The sequence below is a fragment of the Puccinia triticina genome, chromosome 2A, assembly GCF_026914185.1.
Source record: "Puccinia triticina chromosome 2A, complete sequence".
Lineage (NCBI taxonomy): Eukaryota > Fungi > Basidiomycota > Pucciniomycetes > Pucciniales > Pucciniaceae > Puccinia > Puccinia triticina.
In genome coordinates, this window is record NC_070559.1 from 3,440,969 (window position 1) to 3,465,779 (window position 24,811).

The window sequence follows — 24,811 nt, forward strand, 5'->3', positions numbered from 1 at the left end:
CTTGCTACTTGACTACTTAGAACTACTCTGAGGCATGGAAGATGTTGATGGGCAACTTGATTGAGATCACACTACTGGATTTTATGTGGATGTGACTTGTAACTCTGAGTGAGATGTGTGTTCTGGTTAGGATTGCCTGAGTGGCATGCTGAAACTGAGGAGGGGAAACATCCTCCTTTTATAGTAAAATGTGAGGGATTTTTGCTGGTGGGGATCCTTGTGAGGTATTTTTGCTGGTGTGACCACCATACAGGTGCCCATGTGGTGATGGTACCCACGTGGTTGTGGTGGTGGTGCCCATATGGTGTCCAGGTGGTTGTGGTGGTGGTGTCCATGTGGTGTCCATGGAGCCTACACAATTATGGAGGTGTCCACAGATAGAACCATGCCGTGGTGCATGGGTGGAGCCAAACAAAAACCCTGGAGGTGTCCACAGGTGGAACCATGCCTTGGTACATGGGCAGGGCCCAAACCACGCCACCTTTATACTATAAATATGTACTTGAGTCTAATTCTATACTACGTACTATCAAAATATCTCTACAGTATGTAATTCTACTTATGAAAACAGTATAATCCTGGTAACTTTTGACTGTGTACAGCTAGCCTAGTGGTTCCAGTGAGTGACTAGGGGTTAAATGACCTGTAGAATTCAATTATGAAATAATACATCTAGAAATATTTCTCCTTCTCAATAGTAAACTGTGACTTTATGTGATTTGATACTTGAAACACATTTGGCACACCACAACGGAGGGCAGTACATATCCCTCTTGATTACCGGCACAGACCGGTCATCAAGAGGGCTGTGTCTGTCCTCTTGATGAACGGGACGTACCGGCCATCAAGAGGACACACCCCTCTCAATGACCGGCACAGACCGGCCATCAAGAGGACACACCCCTCTCAATGACCGGCACAGACGGGCCATTGAGAGGAAACACCCCTCTCAATGACTGGGAGAGACCGGCCATCAAGAGGACACACCCCTCTCAATGACCGGGAGAGACCGGCCATCAAGAGGACACACCCCTCTCAATGACCGGGACAGACCAGCCATTGAGTGAGAGGACACAACCCCTCTCAATGACCGGAACCAACCGGTCATCAAGAGGACACACCCCTCTTGATGACCGCGACCAGCTGGTCATCAAGAGGACACACCCCTCTTGATGACCGGGACGGACCTGCCATTGAGAGGACCACCCCTCTTGATGACTGGGATGGACTGGCCATTGAGCAAGAGGAAACAAACCCTCTTGCAATGACCGGGACTGACTGGTCATTGAGAGGACAGACACAGCCCTCTCAATGACTGGTAAAGACCAGGGACACACCAACCAACCGGTCATCAATAGGACACACCCCTCTTGATGACCGCGACCAGCTGGTCATCAAGAGGACACACCCCTCTTGATGACCGGGACGGACCTGCCATTGAGAGGACCACCCCTCTTGATGACTGGGACGGACTGGCCATTGAGCAAGAGGAAACAAACCCTCTCGCAATGACCGGGACTGACTGGTCATTGAGAGGACAGACACAGCCCTCTCAATGACTGGTAAAGACCAGGGACACACCCCTCTTGATTCCTGGGACCAACTGGCCATCAAGATAGGTGTGTCCTCTTGATGACCGGGACCAACCGGCCATTGAGAGGGGTGTGTCCACTTGATGGCCGGTCTTTCCCGGTCATTGAGAGGGTTGTGTCTGTCCTCTCAATGAACGGTCTGTGCCTGTCATTGAGAGGGATATGTACTGCCCTCCGTGGGCGGCGCAGAGTACAGACCAGCCATTAATGATGGGAGGATTGCTTTTTTTGGAGTGCCCCGGTGTTCACTCCAAAAATTTTGGAGTGCATGGTTGGGAACTCCAATTTTTGGGGATTTTTGTAGTATACCATTATCCACTCCAAAAATTTTGGAGTGGACACATGTGCACACCACAAATTTTGGAGTGAACTACTGTTCACTCCATTTTTGGTGTGCATGAAGTAAATCTTTGGTGTGCATTTAGCCTGCCCCACACAAATAATATCATTATCCTTGATTTTCTGTCAATAACAATACACCTTTTGATATTATTCTTTTTGGGTCAGCCTAAATGCACTCCACATATTTACTTCATGCACTCCAAATATGAGTGCCTAGAATTTGCACTCACAACAAAACTGGCGTGGGGTCCAGTGCACTCCAAAAGACTATGAGTGATGACATCACCACTCCAAAAAAGGAGGAGTGCGCAACCAGACACTCCAAAGGCCCCCAAAAACAATGAGTGCACAATTAATTCACTCCCTTAGTTTTGAGTGCAAAAACACCGCACTCCCTTTTAGATTTATTGTCCCCCTGAAAAGGGAGTGCATTACTGTGAACTCCAGTTATATATGGAGTTCACAGTTCTGCACTCCCTTTTTGGTGCATTTAGATTGACTCACAAGTCCACGTGTCCCACTCAGCAAGACTCACACTCCTCCCTCAAGACAACCAGAAACATCTTACCCCACCAAGCAGTCTTGACGATCTCGACAAACCCCAAAGTCAACATGTCTAACCAACAAGTTAACCCAACCAAACAAACAACATTGAACGGCGGTACTCAAACAACATCAAATGGCGGTACTCAAACAACATTGAACGGCAGTACTCAGACAACATCGAACGGCGGTACTCAAACAACATCAAACGGCGGTACTCCATCGACCACAAGCGCGATAGCTAAAAACTCTGGAATTGGCACTCCAATGACCGACGGAATGACCGCCGGCGTGACTGTTACTCCAGAGGTTTGGGCACAAATGCAAAGCCTCCTTGCTTTGTTTCCAATTCAACAAGTCCAACCAAACACAATCAACAGTTGTCCGGAAGCTCTTTCAATAGGATCTGCAGCTCCAACCAATCTTGTGATGGCTTCCAATTCCACATTTTTGATACCATCTTTGGACCATTCTTTGTCAAACTCTGGCTTGGACCACGGTGGCTCTAAAGACAAAGAAGTCAAATCAGATTCCAACTGCGGCAAACAACTCTCCACCGATTCCGAAGCCAATCAAGCAGCCAAGGAAACCGTCTCTGATTCCAAAGCTAATCAAGCAGCCAAGGAAACCATCTACGAAGCTAATCATTTCGGCGCCTGTCCTGACACTGAAGTCCTCAAACCTGTTACTCAAGTCCTTAACAAAACGCTTGATTTTTTGAAAAAAAGTGACTTTGATAAGTATGATTTCAAAGCTGGAGGTAATATCTTACTTGTTTTAGACTGCTTTTCTCTGCCGATCTGATATTTTACTAATTTTTTTGCTATGTAGGGCCATTGGACCCTCCCCCGTCCGCTTGCTTTGCCTCAATGGATGATGTTGTTTGCTTCTGTCAATCGTGGGCGAAAATGCACGGATATGCTGTTTCCAAGTCGAACTCTCACCCCGGCAAAAACGTTTACATCAAATGCAACCGTTCAGGTCATTTTTGTGGCTCGATAATAAACAAATCCGGCCGGAAAACATCCTCAACCAAGATCAACTGCCCTTTTCACCTTAAAGCCTCAATCCCAACCAGCAAAAAAATCACCAACAAAGTATGGACTCTGGAAGTCTTGAATGGAACCCACAACCATGGCCCATCCAATGTACCTGCCAGTCACTCTGCTCACAAACGGCTTATACCAGAGCAGGTAGAGGAGATCAGAAAGCTTTCACAAGCAAATCTGAAGCCCGCCCAGATCTTATTACAACTTTGTACTTCTGACAACAAAACATTTGCAACTAACAAAACTATTAGTAACGCTCTCCAGAAGATTTGTCAAGAAGAACTCAACGGTAGGGACCCAATACAAGCCTTATTGGCCGTCCTGAGGGAATTGAACTGGGCCTACGACGTAAAGGTGAACTTGAGTGGTGCGGTTGTCAATCTTTTCTTTGCTCATCCGGGGGCAATTCACCTTGCAAGCATAAACCATCATGTTGCTCTCTTGGATTCAACGTACAAGACAAACCGCTACAACCTTCCGCTCCTACACGTAATTGGTCAAACAGCGACAAACCGATCCTTTTTGATTGCATTCTGCTTTCTGACTTTTGAGGACAATGATAACTATCTCTGGGCTGTGAATACCCTGAAAAAGCTCGTCTGGCGACCTCAACGCATACCAAAGGTCTTTATTACTGATTGGGACTCTGCCTTACGGAAAGCTTTGGCCGCCGTCTTCCCGGAATCACAAGCAAACCTGTGCACATGGCACATCAACAATAATATTACCTCAAACTGCAAGAAGTATTTTCCTGCGAACCCCAAGAGTGCTGCTAAAAAATCAGATGAACCCGCTCAAATCCCAAACAATCAGACCAAAAGTCCTGAAGATTGATCTAGTCAAAAATCTCGGGATAAGAAGCCCAAAGCTCCCTGGGATGTCTTCATGCAACTTTGGCAGCAAGTCACCAGCGCAAAAACAGAAGATCTATACAACAAGCACTTTGATACTTTGAAATCCTTCCTCGCGACTTGGCCTGTGGTGCTCCATTACCTTGAAAAAAATATCATCCCACTTAAACATCTCTTTGTCGTTGCCTGGGCATGTCAGTATCCGCACCTTTGAAATCTCAACACCTCAAGAGTGGAATCTGGCCATGCTTACGTTAAAAACTTCATAAAAAACTCGACTGGCGACTTGCTCACTGTCTTCCATTCCCTGTCCCACGCATTTGACACCCAACTCAACCATGTTCACAAAGCAATTGGACGAGATACTGTCAAGACTCTTGTCAATGTCCCCAAACCGTTTGTTCCTCTCCTTGACAAGATATCTATGTTTGCATTGAATGAATGTGTGGACCAATACAAGAGGCTTGCCGATCTCGATCCAACCAAGCCGTGCTCTCAAACTCTTACCGTCGGAATTGGTATTCCGTGTGCCCACAAGCTATTTGATATACTCGAAAACGGTGATGTGTTGTCTCCGTCGGATTTTCACTCCCAGTGGAGTCTCAAATATAACCCAGAGATAACTGTAGGAGATCGTTTTTTCAACATTATATAGTTTTTTACAGTTGCTAATATTATGAAGTGGTCCTCTTTCAAAACAACAACAGCATACCGATGACACTGAGATTGATTTGGATGAAGAATTAAAGAAGATAAGTCTTGTACTCTCTCAAGAAGATCCCAGCACCCTCGCAAGGATTCTTGAGCAATTTGATCAAATTATTGCCGGAACTCACATAGCGGTTCCAATTCAAGCTCCCTGCGTGAAAAAACAAACAAAAGGGAGGCCATCATTGAAGAAAGCGCGATCAACATTGACTAAAAGAAATCCTTTGACCTTTGAACTAGTCGAAGCAAAGTTAAAAAAGCAGCAATCGGCGGCCAGAAAGCGCGCCTTGAAGGCTCTGGAGCGAAAGTCCAAGCAAATTAAAAAAGGTACCAACAGTTATAAAGCCGCCTCCAAATCAGAAGCGGCCTCCAAATCAGAGGAATCTGCCAATGAAGTAAGCAATAAAGAGAGTGAAGAAGAAAGTGGAGAAGAAAGCAACGAAGTTTCTGACCAAGAAAGTGGAGAGGAAGGCAAAAACCGTGCTTCTGAGAATGAACGCAGCGGATTGGCTAATGAATCCGGGCAAGATGGTGGAGTTACTTCGTCTCCCAAAGTGATTTTTTTTCCTCTGCTTTGCCTTTTTATGCAATAATTGCCTGACAATGTACTGATTTTCGCGTTTTTTTAGCCTTATTATGCTTCTCAGATCCCGTCACATCTTCAACAGTATGTCAAATCAATTTTTGATCCTTCAGCCGACGGCAATTGTGGATTTAGATTCATTGCCAAAGCGCTTGGGTACAATCACGACGATGGTTGGTTCCGCGTCAGGAATGATATCTTGGACGAGGTCAAAACAAACAAGACACTTTACTCTAAGCTACAGGGCGGCGAGACGGAGATGGAGAGGATCATTGCGGGCCTCAAGGTGGAAAGCTTGGAAGCCGAGATCGACCGCAGTCAATGGCTCGACAAACTTTTGCATGGACAGATGCTTGCAAATGCATATGTCCGACCGATAATCTTTCTTTCTTTAGAGTCCTGCAGCACCTATCTTCCGCTGCGACTTGGTCCTGTCTCTGGAGCTTCGGAGCCCATCTACCTGCTTCACGTAAATGGCAATCATTGGGTCCTCCCTAATGTCAAGGGGGAAGATGGGGTACAACCAATTCCCCCTATCATGGAGGCCACGAGAAATACTACTAAGAAAGCAAAGATCTGGTACAATTTCATCCAGAAGGGCCTGGATCTCTTTGTGGCCGGGCAACTTGAAATGTAGTTTTTTTCTATTGTTTCTTGATTTTCAAATCTTATTGCTTGGTTTCCTTCCCTTTTTTCTTTCTTTCAGATGCTTGTGTCCGGATGATGACTGGTCCCATTTGAAACTTATCCTCCCCAGCCAATATGGCTTGCTTCACTTGCAATTGCACCAGTTTCAGTTTCTTGGAGTGCACTCCAAGGTTCCTTCTAAATATTGGAGTGCACTGAAATGCACTCCATCTAGCATAGTGCTAGCTGGAATGCACTCCAATTCACCTTTGTGGGAAATTGGAGTGCATGCCCCAGCACTCCAATGTTATTGGAGTGCTTTGACCCTCACTCCAAAATAAATGGCTTTTTGGAGTGGCCATGCCGGTACTCCAATAAATATGGAGTGCCAAGGCAGGCACTCCTACATTTGGGAGCGCGATAACCCAGTACTCCAGAATTTTTGGAGTACCATGTCAAATTAGCCAAAAACATGGAGTGCATGAAGTAAAAAAGTGGAGTGCATTTAGGCCAACCCTTCTTTTTGGCTGCTATTGTATTGTTAGTTTAGCTGAAAGATGTCAGGTTAACAATAACCAATCCTATTTTTATAATTGTTATCTGTTTTTATTCCTGATAAAAAATATGATAACTGTTAGTTTATCTCAGAAATTACTGATAAAATTACTGTCAGTATATTGATATTTCTGGTGATAAAGTTGGTTTTGAGTTGCAAAAGATTAAATCTAGGACATAAGGTTTTGAGAGTCATTTTCTAGAGGCCAAAAAACATGAAATAACAGATACTGTAGTGTAGGAAATTGTTATCCTAAACCTGATACACTACCTTTTGGTGAACTCTTGGTTATCCAAAAAAATACACTACCTGTTAGTGTATCTTGAGTGTATCCTGGATAAAAATACACAACATCTTCAATGAGATAATTTGGATACACTAACCATTATTGTATTGGGCTATAATTGGGGATAAAAAATACCTCATTTGTCTTGCCAAATAACCATGGATACACTAACAGATATTGGCCTATAGCATAGCTTAGTGGCCCATTGTTGCTGTGACAGTAGGTGTACTGGGAGTGTGATATCCTGGGTTATCTGCAAGTGTGGTTCTGGTTGTCTGAATTCTGTGTATCCTCCAGCTGCATGGGGGATCCTGACTTTGAAAATTTTCAAGGTTAGCTGATGTAATCACACATGTACATGTGGTTGGAGCGCTCTGTTGCGCCTAAAAGGTGCTGCTGCGCATGCGCGTCACAAACAATTAACTCTATGAAGGAGTTGAGCTATTGGAAAGTGGAAAGTGGACACTAGGGTTGAACTTGCATGAGAAAACAGAATCTGGAGTCAAAACAAGGTTAAACCTTAAACATAATAAGATATCAGAGAGTTGAGGTAGAAATCATGATAAAGGCAGACTTTAGGTCAGCTGCACTGACTCTAAGACTGACATTCCCTACCAACAAAATTGGTTTGATTTCACAAATTAAACCAAAAACTTCTGGGTTATTTCACTCAGATTGGGTTCAAGATTAATTTGGATAAGTAGCTATTTCTAGATCAAAATCAATCAGGGGATCTGAAGTACCATCCTGCTGCATAGCATTCATCCAGTGGGTGTTTCCTTATTTAATCTCACTCAGCTTAATATTCTTTTTCAGGGATCCATTGATTTCATATCCTGTTTTACATGTTGAATCATAATGAGGATTGATTTAAACATTGATTTTCATGTTTCTTTCCTCAGGAAAGTCTCTGTAGAGGTTACTAACTTGCTTGAACAACTGGCAGTTGGAATTTTTCTTTATCAATTGGTTGCACAGGAATAGTTTTTTTCTCTTCAGAATTGTCAACAGGATTATCAGCAATGTCATTCATAGTGGTTTTTCTTTCTAAGGATGATTTAGTTGAAATTGTCTCTCCTGTCTTTCTCATTTTTTGTTTCTTATTTCAAATGAAGCAAGGGATTGTCATCAGCAGGAAATGAGATGAGGATCAAAGTGTAATAGCGTTGGGGGTGGATATTTGAGAGACAACGGTGATGGGATACCATCAGCAGTGGTTGGTTTGTTGAGGATCAGATAATGATATGGGATCAGGATCAGGGATAAAGGATCAGGATAATGCTGGGGATACTGCCAGCTGATCAGAAAAGGGTTGATGAAATTTCTCTTGGATCAGAGCAAGTCCCATGCCGTCCCATCCTCCCAAGTTCAAACTTGAACTTGGACTCTGGGGAGTGACATGTCATCACATCCCTAACTACAAAACAACATCACAAGGAGAGAAAAGAAAACACAACACAACAACAACCAACAGAAGAGAAGAAATAAAACAAACAAGTTGAAAGAAACCCACATGACTCATGTGTTAGGACCAAGAAAGGAAAAGAGACTGGAGGGATGAGGATAAAAATGAGAAGGAATAGTAAATGAACAAATAAATAACAAACTGATGAAAAGATGTATGAATCAAATCAATGAGTATCTTGATGAAATTGGAAAGGATCTTGATGTCTTTGATCTTGAGGATACTTCAAGTTGAGGATCTTGAGGCTGAAAGTTCTTGCTGGTGAGGGGGCTGATCTTGCTGACTTGAAGATTTTGATGATCTTGAGGCCCTGTACCCATCTGGCCACCACAACGCTAAAGAAAAGCATAAGCCAAATGGTACTTTCTGCTGCCCTATGAAATTGGGCTCAATATGCAAGTCAGGGCCAGCTTTGCTATCAGCCATAGCAAGCTTGCTACCAGGGGGACTTGTGTCAAGTTAGGCTCAACAGTGTTCAGACTTAACCAAGTCCCCTGCTGCTGCGGGTGTGTGTCTTGCAGAGCAAGACTCCGACAGACGGCTTGTGCAAGCATGCCAAGGCTAACTTAACTAAGTCTCACCCTCCTACAGGTGGAGTGGTAAAACACTGGTCGCATTGCGCCGACCAGAGGGAGGGACTTACGCACTAAACGGACTTACAGGCTGACAGCATTTGGTTTTTTGGTGGGGACTTTTTTAAAACTGCTCTCACCCATCCATTTCCTGTCCAATTTCATTATTGTTTGGATTTCCATGATGACCAAAGTCTTCTTTATCCATGTACTATACCCACCTATCCCCAACCTGTCTTCTTGATGTGCAATGTCCCTTGTAACATCATGAGTTTTGAATTCTGTACAGTGTGAACTTTGTAATATAGGATGAAGCAAACCACAGATAGTCACAAGAAATAGATCTGAGGGATTCTGAAGGCCTCAAAAAATTCAGAAAAATTTGGAGAGATTCTCCTTGATCTTGGGAATCTTTTGTTCCCCCAAACCTTTGCTGCCCAATGGGAAAGGGTGAAGCCAGAAACATTTGAAAAACAACATGATTCTGATTCTGTCAGCCCAAACTTGGACATTGGGTGTAAGTCCCTCCTTCGGAGGGTCCCTGCGGGACAGCGTCCCCCCTCAAATAGAGGGACTTTGTTAAGTTGGATGCCAAGGCCAATCCAGCGGGCACCAAATGGCCCACATAGATCAAAAAGAGGATGACCATTTTATTCTCACCGCTCCTGGGACCCGTACACCTATCCACATGCGGTTATTCAACTAGTGGAGCTCTGACCATCCCAAGAGGCCCAAGAAAATCAATATTGATATTGGCCATCGACATATCCGAAGCAAGTGAACACAAAACAAGGTAAACAACACCGCCCAATCAGGCAGACAATTACCTCTCTCTAGTGGGATCGGGTATTTTCACCACCACCCAGCGACAAGAAAAACAGCCAAGGTTTTTTCTTTCTTGGTGCGTGGAATGAAGTAGTGGTATTTTTGGGTGAAGAAAGAGCGGACAAAAAAGGGCCGAATGGAAGGGATACATATGCATATATTTTTGGAGCATGTTGTTTTGGATGATGATGATGATGATGATGATGACGATGAAAGCGCGGCAAGAAAGCGTCGGCCGGGTTCCGGGAATGATAGTGGTGTGATGGCTGGATAGGAGAGAGCTCGAAGAGAAACGGGGTATCCGAACAAGAGGACCAAAAAGCGAAGCTGAGAGCAGAGGAGTTATGAAGAGAGCGCAATTCCGGGGGAAGGAAAGTGAAGTTCCTGTTGAGAGTGCTCAAGCGGCGTCCGTTGGCCCAGAAGGACTGACCCTAAGCCTGACATTGACGGCGTTAGCATGGCCATCGAGGCCCTCGACGGTAGCAAGGGTGACGACAGTCGGGCCGATGTTCCTCAATCCTTGCTCGGAAAGAGTCTGGGCGGTGATGTGTTTCATGAAGCTGAGAGTAGACACGCCGGAGTATTGCTTTGCGAAGCCCACCGTCGGCAACGAGCTACAAACCCTCAACTCGATTAGTTTAATGTGAGGGAAAGGGAAGGAGGGAGTGGGAAGGGAAAAGACTGACTGGTTGGTGCCTGAGGCATAGTCGCCACAGCTCTCGGGCGAGAACGGGCCCACGAAAACGCTCCCCGCATTCCGGACCAACGGGACGACGTCGGCGGGATTGGTGACGTGGAGGATGAGGTGTTCGGGGGCGTACTGGTTGCTGATGTCGAGGGCTTTCGGGAGAGTGGGGACTTTGAGGATGAAGCTCTTCCTGATAGACTGTCTGATGATCTCGAGCCGGGACAGGGTCTGTGCTTGGAGCACGATCTGCTGCTCGATCTCGGCCAGGAGGGGGGCAGGGAGGCCGACAGCTAAGAGGACGACCTGGGAGTCCGGGCCGTGTTCGGCCTGTGAGAGGAGGTCGGCGGCGACGAAGCTGGGGACACAGGAGGAGTCAGCTATGACGAGGACCTCGGAGGGCCCGGCGGGCATGTCGATTGCCGTGGCCGCCTGGAGGTCTCCCGCGACCATCATCTTCGCCGCGGTGACGAACTGGTTGCCCGGGCCGAAGATCTTGTCCACCTTGGCCACCGTCGGGGTCCCATAGGCCATCGCCGCGATCCCATGCGCCCCGCCCGCCTTCACGATCTCTGACACCCCGCACTTCGTAGCTATGTGCACGATCTCCGCGCTGATCGTCCCATCGGCTCTTGCCGGCGTCGCCAGACTTATCCACGGGCACCCGGCCACCTGGGCGGGGACCGCAAGCATCAAGGCTGTCGAGGGAAGGATCGCCGTCCCGCCGGGCACATATAAGCCTACCCGGTCGATCGGCCGTGCGAACCGGGAACACAGCACGCCGGGCATCGTCTCCACCACCATCGGCTCTTTCTCCTTCTCCAACTGCTTCGCATGGAACATGAAGATGTTCTCGTACGCCACGTCGATCGCCTGCTTAGTTTCCGCAGACAGCTCGCCACTGCGGTCCGCAAACGGCGCCCGGAGGGTCAGCTCCGAGGCGCATGCAAACCCGCACCGGTCGTACTTCGAGACCGCGTCCAAAAGCCCAGCATCCCCCCGCGTCTTCACCATCTCCACGATCGGCCTCACTAGTCCGGTCATCGTGCGCCCATCGGTCATCGGACGTTTGAGCAAAGCGGCCCGGTCGGCCTCTGGGACGTCCGCCAGATCGATTACTTGACAGCAAAGCTCGCCGGGCTGCCCGGCTGGTGGGGCCTGCGGAGGGGGAGGAGAAGGGGCCCCGGCGATCTTGGCGGCCCAGTGGGGCTTGGCATCCCCCTTTCTGCGAGAGACCTTGAGTGCGCGTCGGTCGAGAGTGGCCTCAATGTCCCGGAGCGAGACGCCTTTGGCGACGCAACGAGCGAGGGCGAAGTATACCAGGTCGGCCATCTCGTCCGCCACGTCTTGGGCACTCTCGGCATGGCAAAGCTCGTCGGCCTCTTCCATAATCTTAGCCTTGAGCAGCTTCTCGTCGTTGAACAGACGGTGGGTGTAGCTCCCCTGAGGGGCGTTTTGGCGACGTTGGAGGAGCGTGGACTGGAGCTGGGAAAGGCCTCCGAGCGGGCCGAAGCAGGAGATTTCAGCGGTGTGACAGAACCCGGTCCCGGGGCTCTGGACGACCGTGACCTCCAAGGCGTCGCCATCGCAGTCCGTCCGGATCCGCACACATTGTTGGGTGGCGCCGCTGGTCGCGCCTTTCACCCACAGCTCGTTGCGTGAGCGACTGAAGTAGGTTGCCTGCCCCGTCCGCACCATCACCTCGATCGACTCGCGCGAGGAGTACACTTGGCCGAGCAGAGTGGAGCTAGGGGCGAGGCTGACGACGGAAGTGGCGAACAGGCCGTCGGCCCGGTCGGTCTTGAGCCCGTCTAGAAACAGTCCGACCAGAGCGTGTGGGCCGAGCTTGATGAGGTCGGCGGCGCGGATGAGGGGCACCTGGTTGTGCATGGCGACTATTTCGGATAAGTTGACTGTGTCCGGCTGAGGAGGGCCTAAGAGGAAGACCGGATGGTCTCTTGTTTTCTGGGTGTGCTCGATCGGCGGGAAGGCTTCGAGCATGCATGGCGTGGATGGAAGAGGGTCGGAGGCGGCGAGACGGGGCACGATGCGGGAGACGGGGACGCCCATGCTGATGAGCTGGGCCTGCCGATGCGTGAACACCTTGCCTGCGCCCCGGTCGAGCAGCCCGACCAGCTGTTCCTCAGCCTGGCCGTCGGCAAGGTCGTCGAAGATGTAGGTCTCCACATGGCTCGGCAGCAGCGGCGTGATCTTCTCAGATATGGATGCGGCGACCAGGACGGGCACGATCGTCGCTAGTTGGCGGAGAGTGTCTTCGTCCGGAAGCGGCGCGGGTACGTCGAGGAAGGGCAGGAAGGGGATGTGTGCGAAGATCGCCATCGTGGTCTCGCCGGTCTTTTTGGTCAACAGCTGATGTGTGAAGGCTTGCGGATTTCCGCCCTTTTTTTTCCTCCCATATTTTTTTTGTTCCCCCCGAAAGCCTTTTTCCCCCGGCACAAAAGCCCTGGACACCCCGATCCGGGCCTTTTCACTCACAAAGTAACAACGATTTCAACATGGAAAACGGTATGTATTTTTATTCTTTTTACCTTATTACCTTTGATCTGTTCCATTCACTATTTTTTTTCCTTTAAAGTATTCCTGTCTTATAGAGCAAAGTGGATCGCTAGACAAAATTGATGAGTGGTTGTTTGGCCTCAAAAGTCCAAAACCTCCGTCCCCAGCCGCTGATCCCTCCAGCACTTGAAAATACCCTTGAGTAACAATTTTCAGAAAGGCATCAAGGCAATTGCATGAACCAAATTTGAAGTATCAACCAGAAAGTGATGAAGAGGTGAGATATTGCTCAATTATCAACTCTACATTCCCAAACCAAAGGCTGCAACATCTGGTCAAACAACAAAAAACCAAAAGGTCTCAGCCAAGGATCCCAAGGAGAAGTTTATGAAAGTTATTCCTCAAAATAATACTTCTCTTGGCAGGAATCCAACAACAATCTTGCAGCTTTCAAACAATGTACTATTCATACAATTAATACTCACATTGCACAACAAAAAACAGTTTGGATTGCATCAATGAAGGAGAAATTACTTGGTACACAATTGTTCTGCATGGTGGGAAATTCCAACAGAAGAACAAGACATCCTTGGATGGCACCAAAGTCCTAGCCAAATTTTTTGAGGTAGCCATTAATACCATGAAGTTTAAGGACAAAATTACCATATCATTGGTTCAAAATGATCCAAAGGTGGCTGCTGAGTACTTTAAACATGATCCAACTTAAATCTCTTCACATACTAATTGTAAAATTTATGATTGTTTGTTTCATTATCAGAGAAACAAAGCTTTAAGACAACTATTCCAGCATGATTGGGGTAACAAACAATCATGGGATCCCAAGCCTTTGGCAGGTACAGCTCATGCTCAAGATATTTTGAAAATCATGCTCCAGAGCAAGGCAACCCATGTTCCATGCAATCAATCAACTGTTCATAGTGCATGATGTTGAGGGACCCCTGTCTGTGCTAGGTGGTAGCAGTCATGTGGGTTTGCTGTTTAGGCTGCCCTCAGGGTGAAGTTCCTGAAAGGTGAGTGTGGTTGAGATTGAAGATAGCTGTTGTGGGGTTGGATGGTTTTGAGAAGTTTGCCAGGGTGTTGGATCCTTGGTGGTTGTTGTTTTGTTTTGGTGATTAGGAAGGTTATAGGGGGATGTGAATCCTTGATAAGGACACGGATTGGAAAAGATCTTGCAAGGGGATCTGGATGCTCTGAACTCTGAAACTCTGATCAATAAGATTTGAAAATGGGCTGTACTCTGGGGATCAGAATGCCATGCCTCTCACTTGCTCCAAGTTTGGCAAACTTGGACTCTGGGAAATGACCTGTCACATAGATTTCATCACATCCTCCTGCGCGCACACACACAACAGAGACAGAGAAGAACAAGACCAAACAGCAACACCAGAAGAAAAGAAAAATGAGAAAGCACCTGGCCAAGAGATGAGAGAGAAGAACAGGACACAAAGAGATGGTAAGATCACAGAGCAGAAACACAAGCCATAACAACAAAAGAAAACTAGAAGAGAGAAAGACAGAAATAAGAGAATAGGAGAAACAAGGGAGAAAAAGCAGCAACAAGCCCACAGCAGGTGCTGTGTTAGGACCAATAAAGATGAAAGACATGAGTAAGAAGGGAGGGGAAGGGGAAGGAGTTTGGAAGAGATGAGTTGAAGATGAAGGGGGATGGGAGAGGATGAATTCTTGAGGTCTTGAGGATGAAATCTTGAGGATCTTGAGAGGTGAGTGTTGATCTTGAATCTTGCTGAAAATACTGCTGATCTTGCTGACAGCGGCGGTGATGCTCCTGACTAGCTGAATACCAAAAGGGCCACCACAACAGGGTGGGTGAGGACACTTGCCTTGCCCTTGTCTGCATAGGATGGCCAATTGACAGCTATCTCTGCGCTGAGGCCGTGGCACTGGGCCAGATGCCAACTTGCCTAAAATTTATCAGTTCCCCATCCACCCCAGGGCCACATCCCCTCTGAAGAGTTGAGTCTGCTTTATGCTGCCACAGTGGCCTGATAATCCTGGAATACAAGCTCAAATTCAGCCCAGCCCGCTTGCCTGACAATCTCCATGCCCAGGTCTCTAAAAGGATCTCCAAGTGCTGTGTGCACAATGGTGGGCCTTACATCAAGCTGGGCCAGTCCATTGCCATCTTCCCACCTGTGTACAAACATGCATTTGAGACCATTTTTGAAGCCGCTAAGCCAATGCCCTTCAACCATGTCCTCCAGGTCTGCAACCAGGAGTTGCCCTTCCCCAAGGGTATCAACCATTATTTTGAGCAGTTTTACAAGGAGCTAGTTGCCTGCGGCTCCATTGCTCTACACTCAAAGGCTCCTCCAAGCTTGTTGATGTCAGGCTCTAACACCCCAACATTCCCATCCAGATTGAGCAGTCAGTCCCACCCCACTTAACCCCAAAACATGTACCAGAAATTCTTTCCCCTGCTTGCAGACTTCATTGCCCATTGTGAGCACCCATTGGCTGCTTGTTTTGAGTCTGTGCTGATATGTGTCCGCTTGCTCCTCTCTGGATGTCTCCAACCAGATCCGCAAAGAGACTTCCTTCACCCACAAGGCTTCCCGTAGATGTCACTGGAAATATTTGAGTTCAAATAAAAATGCAAGGAAATATTTACAAAGGGGCTTCGAAAATGTTTTTCCCAAAGTTCCTTATAATATTTCCAAAAACCAGTCGATTATTTTCGGACCGCATCGGAAAACATTCAGTGCACCGGTGGTGTATTACTGTCGCCTCATTCCAGGGCCACTGGACCTTCCCCCTCCAGATGGACCACCACGTCCCCGCCGAGCTAAATACAAGACAAAAGACGAGGGAGACAGTTGAGTACGCCACATATTTGGAGCGATCTAATCGCGGAAACACGCGAACCTTGGGCCCGCTGGATTGTAGCCCGTCCTCGTGCCGTTCCGATCCCGCGTCCTTTGACCCCCGTACCTCGTTTGAACCTACAGCACCGCCAGAAAAACAAAAGTCGAGTTGAATGAGACCTGTCCCATGACAAAGCTTGACGGAAGGACAGCTCGATTACGAAAAAAAAAAAGTTAACGACGCTTACATAGGAGCATTCTGCAACATATCCGGAACCACGTAAAGACGAATCATTGGGCCGCGAATGTAAACTTGATCGAGCTGGGTGACTCTTCCGTCTCGATGAGTGACCGTAATGTCCTTCAAGGAGATGTTCAAATTGTCTTCGGCTACACAATAACAAGAAAACCGGCATCAGCATTCAAGGCTCCGACCTCTAGTGTGTACTCGGGTAATCGAGTCTGTCAAGTATTGGAAGGCATCGACTGTGGAATACCATCGTGAAGTTTCCCTCGATAGACCTGTCCTGTCTTGAGTTCGACTGTGATGACGTGCCCGAGCGCTTCGTGGAGTAGTTTTGTTGGTACGCCGATATTCGAAGTCATGGTCCTAGTGGCGGTGGTGTCGTGTTGGGGTGCAGTGGCTGGAGTCTGGCACGGGTGCGCCAGACCGATCGATGACAGGCCGCTGACATCTCCCCCAGCCGCAGGGTTAGGTTTCTAATCCTCGTGCCTTTTACATACATGGTCACCGGCTCACACGGGGGCCCCGGACCGGGGGAAGGAGCCATCGCCCCCGTCACTTGTTGTAACCCAGTGAGGTTACATTGAGATTTCTCACCTAGACCCTCTTTTGCTTATGTAATTTCATGTACATAAATAGTTCCCTCATTTTATATACATGAAATTATTCATCCTACCGCGAACCACATTCTGGGTTCCTTTAGGTTATGAGCCCTCAAAATCTCGTCTAGGAAATACTAACCTTTTTTCATCTTCAAACCTTTCGACTATCATCGTTCTCTCTATATATCCTTTTTTTCTCTCCAATCTCTACTTTTGTCTCTGTCTCTCTCCGCGGAATTCGCTCGATCGTCATCAAAAAAATCACAGTTTCCCTACTATCTTATCCAAACTCTCTGAACTCTGAAGTCCTCTGTTCTCATTTCTCCAAATAAGCTACATAAGGACTCGCTATCCGAGTGTATATCTTGACTCAGGACGCTGAGCTCAAGGGCTGAAAAGAGTTTTCACAAATATTGACATGTGGCCAACGCTTTGCTGGATTTTTTCTTGTCTTCATCGCCCGACATCATCAATCTTCTTTCCCCCCTAATCTCACTCCAATACTCAGTCGATCCAAATCTTCCTCACTTTCACCAAATCATTTCCGAAGTACACTTTTTTCTTTTTCCCTCCCCATTCACTTCCGTTTCTTGCTCAACTCATAATAATCATAGTATTAAGTAATAATAAAAAAATATCAAAAAAAAAAAAACCTTCTTGTCTCCCCTCTCCAAATTTTCCTTCCACCAATAACCCTCCAACCTTTCCTTTTTTTCTTACCTTTTTTCTTTTCCTCCCAACCACCTTTCCCTCCCCTGCTCGTCTTCGATCGCCATGAACCGCAACAATGTGGCTGCGGACGACCCAGATGCTGTGGATGCTGAGGACCTCCCTGCCCCTCCCCCAAGACTTCCTGCACAAGTGAATATCGCTGACAACAGGAGTGCGGCTGGCATCATATCAGCCATCACAGGCCAAATCAGAGATGAAGACCGACTTCTTGCTGACGGCAGCAACTTCGGTGCATGGGGTGATTTCATTGAAGAGAGATTGCGGGATGCGATCAATGATCCGGACTACCTGATGTATGCGTCCACAGGTCCCCTCCACGAACGGATTGCGCGGTCTATTCTACTGTCATCTGTCAACCGCTCTCTCCGCCGCTCTCTCAGCCGCTTCCCAACTGCGTACGGGATGTTTGAAGAAATCCGGCTCCGCTTCAATGTGATCAGCCGCGGTGGACAAATAGCGGCATTTCAACGCCTGCTGCGCTTCAACATTCGGGACCATCCTACGACTGGCACAATCAGCAATGCTATTAACGACGAGCTGGATGAATTGTGTCGAATGAACATCAGCTTGACGCGGGACCAGATTGTGGGATTGATACTTCAAAATGGACTTGGGTCGGATCCGGAGCTGATGGACGAGGTGGACCGGCGCGTGGAGCAGTCAATGACCAGATCAAGGAGCAAGACCGTGGACAATTTTGACACCATTGTCCGTACAATCGGACAGGTACGGTCAAACATGCGTAACCAGGCCGAAGCACGAGGTGCGGATCAGGCAGTGGGGCAAGCGCCTCCCTTGGCGATGAGGATGGAGGCGACGGCACCGGCGACTCGTGGAGGACCTGTCGCTGTGATCCCGGATGCTCAAATGAATGGGGACAACATGCCGAATGCAGCCGATTTTCAGGCCATGCAAGCAGGAGTGTGTTTCCTGTTCTGATCCCCAGACCATCAATTACGCCACTGTCCGCTCCGGCAACATGGACAACAACCGCACGGCTTCAACAGAAGTCCTCCAGTTCCCCGCCCCTACAACAGGTATCCTGTCGGACAACAATCCGGCTTTCAACCGTTCTATCCAATTGTGGCACTGGCAGGATTGGTTGGGACATACCCGTCTGTAACGCCTCCGGCTAGGCCCTACCAGCATGTCCCAGCTCAGCTACCTGTTCCCCGGCAAGGGGGGATTGATCGCCAACGAGGTGACTCTTACCAACCCCAGTACCGACTTCAGAGAGTCGATCAACCTCAACAAAGCCAGGGTTTGGGTGGCCGTCCGTCTCCCGCAAGTGCACGAATGGCGGATGTGGAGGCTCCCATCACCGACTCCAGCGGAGGGGCCAGCATTGTGGAGTTGGGGGATCTAGCGGATGATCTGGCGGATCTGCATTTCGGCCAAATAGATGTGGAAATGGCGGATGGAGCCCTGATAGTTGATTCTGGTGCGTCCCACCACCTTTGTGGTGACCGCAATTTCTTTTTTAACTTCCGCTCATTCCCGGTTCCTATTCCCCTTAAAGTAGCGACGGAGGGCAATGCTGCCTATATCACAGGCCAGGGCGACCTCCAGTTTAATGGTGCTGACAACCAGAGAGTCACTATCCATGGCGTGCTATATTGTAAGCTGGCAAGAACAACGTTGATCTCTCTAGCTGCAATCAGGAAGGCTAACTGTTACTTCACGTATGACGTAGAACGTGACATGTATGACATTTTCGGCAATGACAGAAGGCATCTTTTCTCCTGCCCTTTCGTGAAGCATCAGAACAAATGGGTGTTCCCCCGTCCCATTCCAAACCCAGCCGCAATTCCTAATCCTCCTCCTGTTATTCCCTTAAAGACCAGACCTCCTTTTTCTTTTTGTCCTATCTCTACCCTGGATCGTCTGCAAATGAAACCACCGTTTATGATTCCCGTTGATATCCCTGAAACAGTGAGCTTTGATGGCAAAGAGCTGACAGCCAATAAGAGAACTTTGGTCTATTGACACCGCGTTTTCGGCCATGCGAGCCTGAGAACAATAAGGCACATGTGTAAATTAGGCCAGGTTGCTGGACTGCCGCGTAACCTTCCCACAGGAAGTATCAAATGCGCAACTTGCGCGATCAGCAAAAGCTTACTGACTAATCGGCTGGGGAGTACTGACAGAGTTATCGACAGGCTATCTATCATTTCTTGTGACATTATAGGCCCTTTCCAGGTACCTACATTCAACGGCGGGTCTTTCGTCCTCACGGTGCGGGATCTTGGCACAGGCTACTCAGAGGCGAAGATCATGAAGACAAAAGATCAGTCGTGCGGTTTGCTGATCACCACCATCAAACGGTGGGAAGTGGTCACGGGCGACAAGGTGAAAGTGATCCGCAGCAACAACGGAGGGGAGTTCAATAGTAAAGTTTTTTTTAGATTTCTTGTCTGATAGGGGCATATCTGCTGAACAAGCACTTCCATACCACCATTATCAGAATGGGGCGATTGAGAGATACAATAGGACCTTAAACAATATGGGACGAACATTGCTGATTGACAGCAAATTGGATAAATCCTTTTGGGGATTTAGCTATATCTGGGCCAGCGATACACTGAACAGGATCCCTAACAAGTCAAGTGGGTCACGGTCGCCTTGGGAGGCTTTCTTCAGTAGGAAACCAGGTTTCAACACGACCAGGATCTTTGGTGAAACAGGCTTCATTCATATCCCTGCGGAACAGCGGAAGAAATTGGATGATAGGGCGCTCAAAGGCCGGGTGGTGGCGAATTGTGATGACAGCAAGGGTTGGATTTTCTGGGTACCAGCAACAAATAAGCTGGTGGCCTCGGTGGTGGTGAAGTGGCGCGACGCAAGACCGCCGGAGTATAAAGTGCTGATTGATCTCATTACCAAACCAATGAAGACCCCTTTAACAGTGACTCCTCCGTGTAACACTCCTGTGCCGTCGCCGAGAGAGAAAAGCAAACTGAGTTTCATTATGAACAGGCTGACCCTGGGGGACTTCAGCGCCAATATACAAGTACAGGAACAGGAACTCGTGGTCGACAAACTCCTACAAGAGTGTTCTTTTTTTGCAGCCACGGTTCCTAGGATGTACAAGCAAGCGACAAAGTCACCGGCATGGGATAAATGGAAAGACACCATCAAGGAAGAGCTGGGAAATCTGATGCGGATGAAGGTTTGGTCGGCGCTCCCTTGCCCAGCTAATCGGAAACCACTGGACAGCCAATGGGTGTTCGCAGAGAAGACAAACGACCAGTCTGAAGTGGTGCGCTGGAAGGCGCGTTACATGGCGAAGGGTTTTACTCAGATAGAGGGATACGATTTCAACAAAACCTTTGCACCAACGGCGACTTTTGTCTCAATGCGGCTACTCTTCACGCTAGCCGCGAAGTTCAACTGGCCAGTCCGCTCTTTTGATTTCGTGGCAGCATACCTGAACTCGCCAATCAACGAGGAAGTGTGGGTAAAAGCTCCAGAGGGCCTGGACCTTCCGCCTGGGTATGCTATGAAGCTGCATAAAGCTTTATATGGCACGAAGCAGGCTGCGCGCTGCTGGTGGCTCCACTTGAAGGGTATACTGACAGGGTTGGGTTATAAGGCCAGCCAATATGATAATAGTCTATATACTTTGCAGCATACAGCGGAAACGGGTATAATTTGGATTCATGTCAACGATGGGATCATCACGGGCTCTTCGGACGCCCTGCTACGTCGTTTGGAAGTGGGATTGAAAGGTGTTTTAGAAATCAAGTGGACTGATGGCATCAAGTCCATCGTTGGACTGCAGGTACAAAGGTCTGGTAAGGGTTTTCATCTGCGCCAGCCAAAGCTGATAGACCAGATTCTACGTGATCATTGGGACAATGCTCTGGTGACAAGAATGCCTCTACCCCCTTCTCTGGAGCTGACGAATGACCCCAACGGATCTGAGCAAGACTCGACACTTTACCGCTCTATCTTAGGAGCTTTCAGCTTCCTGGCAGTAGGTACGAGACCTGACATCGCCTTTGCGGTCAACCTTCTAGCGCGCTTTTTGGCGAAACCTGGCGTGAACCACTGGAAGGGGGTGAAACACCTGGTGGGTTATTTAGCAGGTTCCTGGGACCTCCAACTGGACCTTGTCCCGGACAACGGCTTGAAAGCTTTGAAATGTTTCTGCAATGCGTCGTGGGGAGGTGAGCTCAGACGGTCGACTTACGGTATTCTCATCAGCTTCTATGGCTGCCCTGTTCTTTGGGCATCAAGGCGCTTCGCGACAATTGCCGCGGCAACGTGCCAAGCAGAGTATATGGCTTTGGGAATTGGGACCAGGCACGTGCTGTGGGTGAAACACCTGCTTACTGACATTCTGAAGAAGGACTTCACGGGACATCTATTCTGCAACAATGAGGCCGCTATCCGGGTGAGCACTGATGATTACGCAAACAAGCGCGTGCGTCACGTAGACCGCGAGTTCTATCTCACTAACCAAGCGCTCTTTGAGAAAAAGACCCAATTGGCTTGGGTGCCAACGGAGGATCAGTTAGCTGACGTCTTCACCAAGGCATTAGGGAAGGAGCCTTTTGAGAGATTCCGGGGGAGAATTATGTCCGGAGTCTAGGTGAGGGGGGAGTGTTGTAACCCAGTGAGGTTACATTGAGATTTCTCACCTAGACCCTCTTTTGCTTATGTAATTTCATGTACATAAATAGTTCCCTCATTTTATATACATGAAATTATTCATCCTACCGCGAACCACATTCTGGGTTCCTTTATCACTGATGTCACATCCCGACATCGATTGCACAAAATGGAGGACTTCCCGTCAATCTGGGAACTCAGATTTTTCCAGATTTTGCGGGGAAATCTGGGCTCGATCATCCCAAATCCTAGATCTGCCTAGATTTCCCTGCAAAATCTGGGAAAATCTGGGTTTCCAGATCGGCAGGAAGTCCTCCAATCATCAGAAAGTCTCTCCAGATCGAATCATTCTTCATCACCTGGCTTCCGTGCAAGTAAAGCTGTGCCCGGCTCAAGGCAAGTAAACATTGGAAGCTAATGCTTACTACATGGTTCCCCGCAGTCGCATCATCCGATTGATATCAGCCCGCAACACTCTTCCATTGTTGGAAAGATTTTTTTGCTTCACATTGAATCCCACTCTTTGTCACCAGGCTCCTGTTCGGTTGAGTGTACATATCTTCAGCCCCGTTTGGCAGGGCCCAGCGTCATATGTGGGAATAAACCGCAGCGTAATAATCCAAATAAGCTTTACTAAACCTTATTTGTATTATTACTGGGCTTACGCAATTATAGAGGGCCGTTTGGGACGGCCATCGTAATATAGCGACAGCAGTCCTGTCCGTTTGGTGCGCCACTCAAAAACAAGTCCGGCCTGCGCTTCTCTCCTCCTCAAATCCGATGCCACGATGCCCCCACCGGGCTCCGCAACCCTCGACAACATCCGCCTCTTGCCTCGCTTCCAAGACGAACGCCAGCAGAAAATCATCAAGCTGGTCATCTTGATGGTGATTGTAGCCTCGCTTCGTTTGGGTCAGGAAGCGGAGGCGGGATTGAAGCCTCGGTTGATTGGGGGGGAGGTTTCGAGGATGGAGGTCTCTTGCGTTGGGGTGGCATTGAGTCGCACGGATTTGAGGCTGAAGGGAGCGATTATGACCGCAAATTTTGGGGTCAGGGTGAAATATCCCAAATGGCGGGGGGAATAATGGAGCGTGAACTCCTGTCGTCAACTTTATGACGCTCGGTGGGCTGCCAAACAGGGACAGGGGATAGCGTAATATCCCCTGTCCCCCCGCAAATAATCTGCAAGGTTTTTTATTACGCTCCCACATTTTTGTGGACAGCCAAACGGAGCCTTCTATCCAAGTCAAGTATGATAACCGGAAAGCTTATCATGACTGTTAATTTGCTCAGCAGTTGCATTATCCGACTTCTATCAAGCTACACAGCATGAACAAATTTTCCCAAATCAACACGCAGAGCTTGATCCGACCGACATCGTATGCGGGGTTTGAAAGATTCGTCGAGCAGCCCACTTCATTCCTGTAGAACTGTGTATCCTAAAAATAGAATGAGATGAAAAACTCCCCCAAGGGAAAACTATATTTCGAGAGAGAGAGCGAGTATTTATATGGTTTGTAAATACATAGTTTGGTTGATGAGAAACTAAAAACATAACAAGCTATGTATATAGAAAATATGTAAACAAAGTGACATGAGAAAATGTAAAAATATAAAGATAGAAATAAACACATATTTTGATATAACAATTCCTAGTCCCCTTCTTGAACAGCGTCTTGCAGGCAAAAAAAGTCTCCATCACGTCGATTGAAACCGTCTCGCATCACGTCATCCGTGCGGGTTCAAATCCCGATTTTTTGGGTACAATCGACAAACAAGCGTTGCTTGCTGACCAAGAACCGATGTCGACCAATCTGACTTCGGACCCGCTCATTAGCTGCTACGACTTGGTTGCAGTGACTGAAGAGGACACCAATGTGACAATCGGACTTCAGCTGGCCGATAAACCGTTCAAGTTTCATAGACTGGCCGAGTTATCGGGTCATCGTCTGATCTGTGACCGCGATCTGTGGGGGCCGCTGCGACGGCGCCAAACTGACCAATTCACGCATCTTTCGGTGGGCTCCAAAACGCCCTCCCCCGTCTACATGATTACGATATGCGGCTTCAAATGGACCGAGGCGCCCGAACGGATCCCCGCCTGCCTTGAAAGCAGCTGGCTCTTGTGGACGTCGCAGTGTTGGGCGGCTGGCTTGACTGCTGGCAAGGACGCGGAAGGCGGGGAGCGGCACCCGATACCAATCGGCGGCCCGACGGTCTCCTGCTGCTCGATCTCGCTCCCCGCCTTTCGGAGCGTGCCGGGCAACGAGGTCTCCAGCGACTTGGAAAAATTCCTCTGGATCCTGGCCAACACCGGCCCGAAGGCCGCTTTGCAACCGCTGCCCGACTGGATCCAAACTGACTCGACGGCCAAGCAGTGCGTCGATCTCCTCCTGGACGAGAACATCGCTGTCGTGGACGAAAAAGTCGGCCTTCACAAACCTTTATCTCCACATGCATAGAGGCCATCTCTTCCTGAGTTTTATTATTTGTATCAAAAAGGGCTTTCCTCTTGCGGTTCTTCATTCCCCATAAAATTTTCTGATAACCCCTTCTCACCGCTCATGCCCTCTCA

At 48.3% G+C, this 24,811-nt stretch overlaps 4 protein-coding genes across 4 annotated transcripts; 2 read left to right on the forward strand and 2 right to left on the reverse strand.

The window, feature by feature from the left end:
* Positions 1 to 2,546: 2,546 nt before the first annotated feature.
* Positions 2,547 to 3,208, forward strand: PtA15_2A340 (uncharacterized protein; the record flags this gene model as incomplete). Its single annotated transcript, XM_053166352.1, has 2 exons — positions 2,547 to 3,170; positions 3,206 to 3,208. The coding sequence occupies 2 exons, from the start codon at positions 2,547 to 2,549 to the stop codon at positions 3,206 to 3,208; spliced, it is 627 nt and encodes a 208-aa protein (XP_053017582.1).
* Positions 3,209 to 10,396: 7,188 nt separating this feature from the next.
* On the reverse strand, positions 10,397 to 13,024 carry PtA15_2A341 (uncharacterized protein; the record flags this gene model as incomplete). The annotated part of the gene is made up of 1 exon (XM_053166353.1): positions 10,397 to 13,024. The coding sequence occupies one exon, from the start codon at positions 13,022 to 13,024 to the stop codon at positions 10,397 to 10,399; it is 2,628 nt and encodes an 875-aa protein (XP_053017583.1).
* Positions 13,025 to 15,957: 2,933 nt separating this feature from the next.
* Positions 15,958 to 16,650, reverse strand: PtA15_2A342 (uncharacterized protein; the record flags this gene model as incomplete). Its single annotated transcript, XM_053166354.1, has 4 exons — positions 15,958 to 16,025; positions 16,106 to 16,182; positions 16,293 to 16,434; positions 16,542 to 16,650. The coding sequence occupies 4 exons, from the start codon at positions 16,648 to 16,650 to the stop codon at positions 15,958 to 15,960; spliced, it is 396 nt and encodes a 131-aa protein (XP_053017584.1).
* Positions 16,651 to 24,038: 7,388 nt separating this feature from the next.
* PtA15_2A343 (uncharacterized protein) lies at positions 24,039 to 24,698 on the forward strand (the record flags this gene model as incomplete). The annotated part of the gene is made up of 1 exon (XM_053166355.1): positions 24,039 to 24,698. One exon carries the CDS (start codon positions 24,039 to 24,041, stop codon positions 24,696 to 24,698), a length of 660 nt encoding a protein of 219 aa, XP_053017585.1.
* Positions 24,699 to 24,811: the final 113 nt, after the last annotated feature.